General features: G+C 30.2%; 1 protein-coding gene across 1 annotated transcript; it reads right to left on the reverse strand.

Moving 5' to 3' along the window:
- Positions 1-266: 266 nt before the first annotated feature.
- LOC127101043 (serine carboxypeptidase-like 51) lies at positions 267-4,498 on the reverse strand. The gene is made up of 13 exons (XM_051038355.1): positions 4,269-4,498; positions 4,066-4,160; positions 3,868-3,975; positions 3,382-3,631; positions 3,132-3,175; positions 2,853-2,920; positions 2,652-2,757; positions 2,203-2,417; positions 2,031-2,100; positions 1,695-1,745; positions 1,428-1,480; positions 1,014-1,146; positions 267-531 (listed from the first exon to the last, which is right to left on the reverse strand). The coding sequence occupies exons 1-13, from the start codon at positions 4,393-4,395 to the stop codon at positions 463-465; spliced, it is 1,389 nt and encodes a 462-aa protein (XP_050894312.1). The 5' UTR covers positions 4,396-4,498; the 3' UTR covers positions 267-462.
- Positions 4,499-10,309: the final 5,811 nt, after the last annotated feature.

Genomic DNA, 10,309 nt, shown 5'->3' on the forward strand with positions numbered 1-10,309 from the left:
TCTAGTTAAGTTAAATGAACTCAAATTAGTTAAACAAATATTTTAAAGAGTCAAAAGTCTTGGTTTGTGCTCATTATAGTCATCATTATGTCATCAACCATCCACCTATGAAAAGCATATGTCATCAACCATCCACCGATGAAAAGCATCTTCTCATCATGAATGCTATAGGAACTATCATTAATTCAACCATAAAAAAATGTCTCATTTGTGTTACTTTAAATATTTATTATTCAGAAAACAAAGACCTCCATGAATCCCAAAACTCAGATGAAAAAGTACATGTTTATTTATTTATATACTAATAATAAGGACAACAAAAAAGAATAACAATGTAAAAGAAACAATAAATAACACTTTTCCATGACTTTATTGCTGTTCTTTCCCTGATCCACAATGAATTTTGTTTCCTGGACTTTTTTTCTTTAATTTATTCTACAGATAGTACTAATGTTTTCTTTTTCAAGCAGCTGGTGACTGTGTAATTGAAGCTATCATTTCTAATGCAACACAAGGTTGATCAGTAGGTACCTACAGTCAGCAACAACCAAACAAATCATAAAAAAATTTATGTACTCACTCACTCACTCAATCACATAACAAAATGAAACATAGTCAGAAAAACGGTAGTATTTCATTTTTCTCTCGAGTCTCAAAAGTAAAAAACAGTCACTATTTTTTTTTCTGATACCACCACTAATTATTGGAGGGAGAGAGTAATACTTTACTAAGATGCTGATAAAAATAATTTACCGACACATACCCTATATAAATAGTACATTCTCTGATAACTATTATAAGTAATAATTTTTTTTTAATATTTATTGAATAATGGATATATCTGATATATAATAATGATTAAATATATTATTTATTCAATAAATTTTATAAAAAATTTGTTGTTTCTAATAATGACCGGAAGGTGTATAGTGCTTATAAAATAATACTCCACTTGTTAGTACTATTGCTGCAATGAATGAAAACTTATGCAAGCTGTTTAAATGTTGACTTACAAAATGGCCAGCTCCAAGAATCCAATAGAATTGTAGGTTTTTGTAAGACCTAAAAAAGCCTTTGGTTGTTTGATTATTTCCACAGTAGAGGGCTGTTCTGTCTTTCCCTAAGAAATTTTTAAGCCCTTCCCACCTACATAATAAAGAGAGAAGATTCATGATAAAATATGAAACTTTGAACACTATTGTATAATAAATATTGAAGATCCAATTGGTGAAACCTTCAAAGTATAGTTCAATTAGTTTAACTATAGTTGAATTGGATGACTGGTAAATAATTATTTAAAAAATTGTAAAATAATCGTCAAATCAACCGTAGCTCAACCAATCATCACACTTTGGTTGAGCTGATTGGTTTGATCCAATTTCGACCTTTGCATTTAGCAATGTAAGAAAGAAAAGAAAAAAGCATACTTAAGTTTCCTAACCCAAGCTTCAGTTCCTTTGGTAGCACAAATCAGATCAACCTATAATAATAAGATACACTATGATGTTATTGCTTATATTTAAAAACACATCAAATAAAAGTATCATATGATTAAACTTCAAGAAAAATCATGTCTGTCAAATCAGGTAAACAAGAAAACTTGATTACTTTAAGACCAAGTCAACTTGTAAAATTAAGTATTCTTATCTATTTTCTTATTATTATCGAAACTAACAGTGGAAAGGGACTCTTACCTGTCCATTGTACACAGTCACATTGACTCCTTTGACCAATAGCTGATCAACCTGTAAATGTTACCACTAAATGACATCAAAAATCCAAAAAAAGAATGGAAAATTTTGCACAATTGTTAAAACAAGTAGTGATCAATCTCAATCATTGATTTGAGATGAGACACTACAAATTACACATTCACTAAATTAAATTTAAAAATGTCAAAAATTGATTTAGATGCGTGACACATTCACTAGATTTTATTTTAAGCTCACAATGAACATTTATGATATGATATATGAATTTAAATTGAAGTTTAAAATTAAAATAAAACCATAGTTAAAAAAACTTCTTACCTCATCAATTCTTGGTTTCATAAAATCACCTCCAAGATAAGTGAAAACTTTATCAGACTGTCCTCCCCATCTATTATCAAATACACAGATATTAAGCAATCATGTCATGGATTTTTTGCAATGGAACTGTGAACAAAACTTATCATTCATGATTAAGGAATTATAGACTTACGTAACATTCTCAGGGATGATCTTTAACTTCTTCTTTATAACACCATTTAGTAAAGTGCCAAGATCATTATCACCACCAGGAGAATAAGATCTTGTCCTTTTGGAAGTAAGATACTTGGAGTACCGCTTCATTGATGTTTCTTTGAATAATCCCAGTTTCAATGCTGATATGGTTGCTGAATCACTTCCCTCATCCAACAAGAGATTGTAAAAATCCTATATTCAACAAAAACCAAATGTACTTTTTACTTTAAGAGCTACGAAACAAAGCATTGACATCAGACACGACATTCACAATGGAAGATAAACAACAATAATAATGTGAGAAAATAGAAGCAATTGAATCTAGTGACATTTGTCAATGTATAGCTTACGAGTATAGATTTAAATACATTGTGGATAGAAAGAGAACTCATTTAAGGGAAGGATAGAAGTTGAATGAAAAGTTACCACATTGTTGCTGCTGATAGAGATCTCTGACTCAAGGTTACCCCATGTGTCGGTTGCATCAACGAATTTACCATCTTCAAGTTGCTTCTTGATCTTCTGAGCTAAACTGATCTCCAAAATGAGTGTATTAGACAAGAGAGAATAACACTTTTTGCAGTGCATTATGCTTCTCTATTTGAAAAAAATGGTAAAAATATTTACTTGTTTGATTTTTCCAGTCCATTCTCATCAAGTCTTGAAAGGTCTTTGAGGAGAGGACCCCATGATAACTGCAAATTCAGATGAAACATGAAATTTATAAAAGTTCAAATAGTTTTAAACTGCGGTTTGCAACCCGAATTGCAACTCAATATAAAAAGATTTTAGAGTGCACCGGCATCATTTTAGTGTAATATAAAAGGTTGCGTAGTAGCCACAACTACAATTTAAAATCAATGTTCAATAAAATAAACTTATTGTTAGAAAAATTCTATCACCCACCACAAAATCTTCTGGTGAGATCCAACTGTCTCCTAATGCCACACCTACATAAGAAAAAGTTTCCCAAAATCATAAATTTGTTCAGTTACAATGTTCTAAAACATTTTAAAACAAAAAGGATTCATCATTTCCTAACTGACAGAGAAAACAAGTTAACTAATCACATGCATAGGTCAATAACCATAAATTGAATAAGACCAATCTGAGATCTGGCATATGAAGATAAAGAAATTCAAGAGAAAACTCTTACCTCCAAGTGTAAGCTTCAATCTCTTGTCTTCAATAGCTTTAAGAGCAGATAATCCAAGAGTGACAGCAAATTTTCCACCATAGGATTCTGCGACAATGAACAGGGGACTCTTTTGGAGTTTTTCGTCATTATTGAATAACTTAATTAACAAAGTGGTCAAATCTGTGGCTGCTTCCTCATCTGTTTTCACAAAAAGCTTTTCATTTTTTTCATCCTCCACAAAACTGTATCCTGTTCCAACTGGATTATCCTGTGTTTTTTAGATATTACATAAAAACCATTAGTCAAAAAGAAGATTTTAACTTTGAGAAAAACAATCGCTATCAAAAGTTTTATCATCTCAACAAATCACAACCAATCATATATTCAAAAGCACTTTTAATTTTGACTATTACTATTCATCAACAAATCACAACCAAATCAATTGTAAACCAAAAATTCCATAAGCAAATGTTAGAGCAAAAGAAAAAGTCTACGAGTCATTACCACAAACAAGAGATCTGCTTTTAACAACCATGTTGAATTCCTTGGTTTCAAGTCAGTATCCAAAGGTCCAACCTCTTCAAAATTGCCAATTCCAACTCCAGAAGCACCCTATTCAAAGTTTTCAAAATCTCATTATCCATCAAACACAGAAAACTATTGTTCTTATTCAAAATTCAGATATTTTTTTTATCTACTTACAGGACCACCCTGCAACCACAGAATAATTGGCCATGGCTTTGAAGGATCTTCTACTCTGTAAGGACTCTTATAATGCCACCAAAACATGTGTGCTTCTGCAATAACAATAATAACAATAATAACAACAATAACAACCATGAAATTCACTGTAACTTTTTCACAAACAGTAACTATGCAAGAACAAAAGAAGAGAGAAAGCGTACTCGGTCTGACTTGAACGTAACCCCATTCTTCTGAGGCATCTTGGTTTTTGAAAGACGTTACGTTTTGAAGAAGTAAAAAGGAAGCGAGAAAGAGAAGAATGATGCGGAAATGAACGAGGTTTTCCATTGAAGAAAAAGCGTAGAAGAAAGAGAAGAGCGTGTTGATTTATATATAGTGATGAATGAGTGAAGAGTGTTTTGGGAGCATTTGAATGAGAAAGGAAAAGTGTGAAAGATACGGTGGTCAGTGCAGGGGATGGAAGCAGAGGAAAATCAGTAAAATTTTCTTGTTATTAAATATAACTAAAATTTGATTAAGAAATTAATGTATTTAGTTTTAATTCTTAATTAAGTAAGTATACCAATTTTTATCAAGTTTTACTTATTTGGGAGATTGAAGATAATATATGTAGTTCTCTCATATAGAATATTTGTTTATATTCTCTATAAATAGGAAAGTTTTACTTATTGGAGTTTTATTCAAGTATTTTTTTTGGTCAAAATATAAAACTATCTTAATAAAAATAGATATTTCATAAAGACACTTTATAGCCCTAAAGATATGTGATTGCAACTTTAGTGGTGTGAATGTATCCGGTACATCTTATTTATTTTATTTATTCATTTTAAAAGGTAAAATTTTGATAATTAAATTATTATATTAAAAATAAACTAGATAAATATCATGGGATCTGTAACGTTTAGTCACCTAGTTTAAATGGGCATAAAATGTCTTCAAGTCTAATATTCAATAAATATATATATATATATATATATATATATATATATATATATATATATATATATATATATATATATATATATATATATATATATATATATATATATATATATATATATATTAGGGGTGGCAATTAGATTCGCCAAGATAAAATCCATCCACCAAAAAAATTCATCAAATCCATCAATTACATAAAAAAATTAAGTTAATGGATTGGATTAAATTCATCCATTTATAAGCATGGATTGATCCAATCCATCAAACACATTTTAATGATTCAACGAATCTTTTTCATCTAATTTTTAAAAAAATGAATTTTTTCAAATATTAAAAAATCATTTTTTTGAAAAATACAAAATTAATTTTTTTTCCGAAAAAGAATCGATTTTAAAAAAAAATACAAAAAACTAATTTTTTCCAAAAAAATTAAAATAATTTTTTTGGAAAATACCAAAATTTGATTTTACTTTCGAAAAAGTTATTTTTTTACGAATATAGAAAAAATAAATTTTTTTGAAAAAAAAACGATTTTTAAATCATTTTTTTTCTTTAAAATACAAAAAAATATTTTTTTCCTAAAAAATATAATTTTTTTCAAAAACGTAATTCAAAAGTAAAAAGATTGAAAATTTTCAAAAATACAAAAATTAATATATTTAAAAAAACTATTTTTTCAAAAAAATGGATATCCATCTGCTAAAAATATGATAATTGATGGATTAGATGAATTTTATTCTTAATGGTTGGATTGGATTGGATATTTTTAAGAAATTTTTTGTGGATTATTAATGGACTAATGGATTGTTTTGATCCATCCATTAACGATTCAATCCATATCCATCCAATCCATCCATTTTGCCATCCCTAATATAGATAATATTTTAAGAAAGAATAATATTGATAAAATAAGTTAGTGTACGAAAAATATTTAATGTTTAATGAACCACATCATTTTGAATATGGTTCATCAATAAATCAATGAGAGTAATTAAGAATTTATCATAAAAGTCTCGTTAAGTCAAGTCGGTTGTAGTTATTCCGTATTTAAAATAGAAAAAGTTGAATTTCATATGGTAGAATCTTGAATCGATGGTGTTGATCACGGATACAGCGATGCAGGATGGACCAATAAGGTTATTAGCACTCTAATATCAAAATTAGTTTAAGATTCAAGATAATTGTTGTGAAAAATAGATATCATAAAGTGTATTTTACTTTTCGTGTGAAATGACTTTTATGCCTTAGGTCAAGTGGAATGTATTTGAATCGGATTAGATCTTTGGCCAATCCAAAACAGTTGTCTTAGGGCTAGCTGGACACTTAGAGAGTCGGGGAAGCCTTTAGGGGTCGAGGTCAGCCTTTAATGACGTTTTCTGATGCGAACTAGAAGTGAAATGTTTTGAGTCGGTTGTAAAAATAGTATGGAACAAGCACATTAAACACATTTACATATTGAAACATATGTAGGCTGATGTGACCAGTTAGGGCATGAAGCTGCTTATAGTGCACTCGAGTTTGCTTGCATTTCCAAGGAGAACCCCAATTGTTAATTCTCTAACTCCTTTTCACCATTGATCTGGATCGTTCAATCATTTATGTCTATATATAGGGTGAGTTGAGCCTTGAGGAAAATTTTCATAATCCTTGGCACTCAAGTTCATTCATAATTATCCTTACTAGCAAACGTTTCCTTTCCTTCCTTCCTGAAATCATTTACCAGCGATTGTAGGTCTTTGATCAAAGCTTTTTCCTTCCTTCAACACTTCGATTCATCAACCTCACCTTACTAGGTACTCTTCTCAACTTAAGTTTTTACCTTCAACATTTCTTATTTTCCGATCAGAGTGAGCGATAACCCTATTCATATAATTAGTTATTTTGAGAAAGGCATTTTTCGGCGGCTAGAATGGGGGTACCCTTCTCATTTACCTCCTCATGCTTGAGTCCGCCTGGACCGCAAAGTTATATCCATGAAGAACGATTCTGATTCGAAAAGGGTATTTGGGAACACCCTTGATGAGAGAGTTTCTTCCTTGAATTCTTTCGATGCTCTCTTACGAAGGGACAGTGGAGAGGACGATCACGTCATGCTCCCTATGCCCCCTCCCCGTTTTGAGTGAACCAAAGATAGAGGCTGTTAAGTCGAGAATAAAATGTGTTGCCGATTTTGTTTAGGTTTACTGAATAACCAATAATTGTGAACCTGGTGACACTGAGATTAGGACCCATTTCGAGTATCTGGGTAAGTCAGACGCAGTTTCTTGGATCAAGCCTGACGTGCATTTTAAAGTTAACGACCAAGCCCAGAGAGGTGTGTCGTTGGTGAAGCTGGTCAATGTAGTGAAGTACGGTTGAATGAATGCAAAAAATAGTGGGGACCCGTCCGTTCTGAATACTGAAGCAACAATAGATGCGATAGACGTCACGGTCGTCGGCCCTTGGATTGGTCGATTCTTCCTGTGGTTTTGGAAAAAATGATAGGTAGTTCCTTTTATGATTGTTTTGTCCCATTTTACAAATGTGTGTTCATTAGGATAGGGTTGTGGCTCCCTTTCTCCGACTTTGAGGTGGCCATCGTAAAACATTTAAAGGTTGCTCATTCACAACTTCATCCGGAGGCCTGAGCGTACCTGACGGGGTTCCAATTTTGTGTTGAGCATAAGTCTTGAAAACTTTTTCTCATATTATTTTTCAACTTGCTTTATATGATACACACCTCTCAGGAAGGCACCTGTGACTAGGGGTGGCAAAACGGGTTCGGCCCACTGGGCATGCCCGTTTTACCCGCACTTTTGTGCGGGGCGGGCCAATGATTTAGGCCCTCGCCCTCAAATGTGTCCGCCCCGCCTCACCCCGTTTTTTTCACGGGCTTTTGCGGGCACGTGTATTTACATAAATTTTTGCATTTTTAGGCTTAAAGAGTGCAGTGCCTACGGGCTTTCCTCGCTCCGTCCTCACTTTTTGCTGGGCGGGTCTAAGTTTTAGGCCCACATCCTCAACTATGACCGCCCCGTTTTTTTGCGGACTTTTGCGGGACGAACCTAAATGGGACGGGCATGCCCGTTTGCCACCCCTACCTGTGATTAATGATTCATTAGCTTACTCGGCGTTGAAGGTTCACATTCAATAGACTTTTGATGTCTAACACTTTGATATTTTTTAATTAGATTGAATGGTTAAATTTAAAAAAAGATAATAGAATCTATAATGAACATTCAATAATCTTAGACATTTAAAATTAAAATTTAACAAAATAAATTAAATAAACTAATAAAATTAGATTTTAAAAATTAAAAAGTACGGTTTATTAACTAAGGACCAAACTGAAATCATAAATTAATATTTAGTTAGGCCTTCTAGTTATCAGTTTTCGTAATCTTAAAAAAAGTATATGAATTAGAAAATCATAATTTTAAAGTCATGCAATTGAAATAAATCAGTAACGAACAAAATAAAAAGCCACGTTTCATTGATTCTTAAAATATTTATTTTAAAGATATTTCAATTTTAAAAATAAATATTAAAAGTTTGATTATAAACTCAATAGTTAATCCCACAATGAAATCAAATGATCTAAATCATAAAAATATCTTAAATCTTCCACAAAAGGAGAAAAATTCTAATCACAAAATAATTATTTTTATGATATCATGTTTTGTAAATACAAATAATTATTATAAAATTGAAAAGAAAGTACTTCCTTTAATTTCTATTACAAAAAAGAAAATTATTTTTTTAATTTATTAATAATTAATATATCTAACTTATATATAAATTAAACTTTTTTTGGGGTAAAATAAACTAGATATATTATTTACTCAAAAAAATCATACAATATATTATTTTTATGAATCATAATTGTGTTAATGGGAGTGGACCCAAACACATGGCATTGAATAGTCATGATGATAAAACATTTACAAATATAACTTTTAATGAGTCTATGTGATTTTAGACCTTCTAAAATTCAGAATCACTCAAAATGAATATAATGTATTAATAAATATGTGTATGGATTTTATTTTTGGTATCATTAAAAAATAATTTTAATTTGTTATTAAATTTATTTAATTAATATTTAAATCTAATTTTAGTGCGTCTAATTTTTTTCAAATATTTATTTTGAAATTGTTTCAAAAATCATCCTTAAAAAATAGAGTAAAGTAGAAGTTATAAAAAGAGAGAAAATGTTAGCCTTTAATTATATATATTTTTGGATAGTGTCTAAAGAGAGTATATCAATGCTATATATAGTATTAATAATAATTTAAAAAAAAAAAGGAAAAGTTGTTAAATGTAATAATGTGAGTGTAGGAGTACTATACACGTTTTTAATAGAGTGTCGTGTTGCATACGTAATGACTAAAGATCAATGTTTTGTGTTTTATTTTGGGAAGGGTGATGCAATTACAATCTTGTAAAATTCTTCTCTCATCATGTATATGGATGTACCTTTACTTTGATTGAATTATGTACAATATATATATATATATATATATATATATATATATATATATATATATATATATATAATAATTTTTCTCTCATAATTCTCCATTTTTTTTTTAAATCTTGAAAATTTAGAGTTTAATCATTGATAAGTATGTTTAATGTTTGTTTCACCAAGTGTATGGTGAAAATTTTCGTGGTAAATAAGAGGACATAGTTAAATATTATAGACTTTTCTTTTCCATTATAGTAATTTATTAATGCAATGTATTATAAATATATTTTTTAAAAATAATTATATTTAAAAAAAAAACTCAAATAATCACCTTTTTTAAATTATATACTAAACTAACTATTTTTCAAAAAAAAAAACTTCTTCAAGAGGATGCGTCATAGCATGTGGCACATGCATTCTTTTTTGCCTTAGGCGACAATGTCTGTGGCGCATGCTCCTATGTAATGTCAATGACAATGGGGCATGCATGCAAACTTTATGAGCATGTGTCATTGCCTATGACTCCTATCTTGTTTTATTTTTTATAAATTGAATATTTTCTCCAGATCATTTTCCACCCATCTTCTAATTCTCTCATTCACATTTTCTTTAAAATATCTTATATAATCAAAAGAAATTCTAATGTAATTTATTCGACAGTAAAGCCTCCGATGAAGATCCGACTTTGGAACACAAGAACTTTCTAGTATCTTCAGAAGAGCTTGATCCATTGGTTAGATGGAGACATTGGGGACGGTGAAAAGATCAGAAGAATTGAAAGGTTTGTTACTGTGTTCAACAATAATAGAGAGCATCTTGTCTGGGAGTCAGTTAAAACTGACAGTGGTTTCCATA

This window comes from Lathyrus oleraceus, chromosome 7, assembly GCF_024323335.1.
Source record: "Lathyrus oleraceus cultivar Zhongwan6 chromosome 7, CAAS_Psat_ZW6_1.0, whole genome shotgun sequence".
Lineage (NCBI taxonomy): Eukaryota > Viridiplantae > Streptophyta > Magnoliopsida > Fabales > Fabaceae > Lathyrus > Lathyrus oleraceus.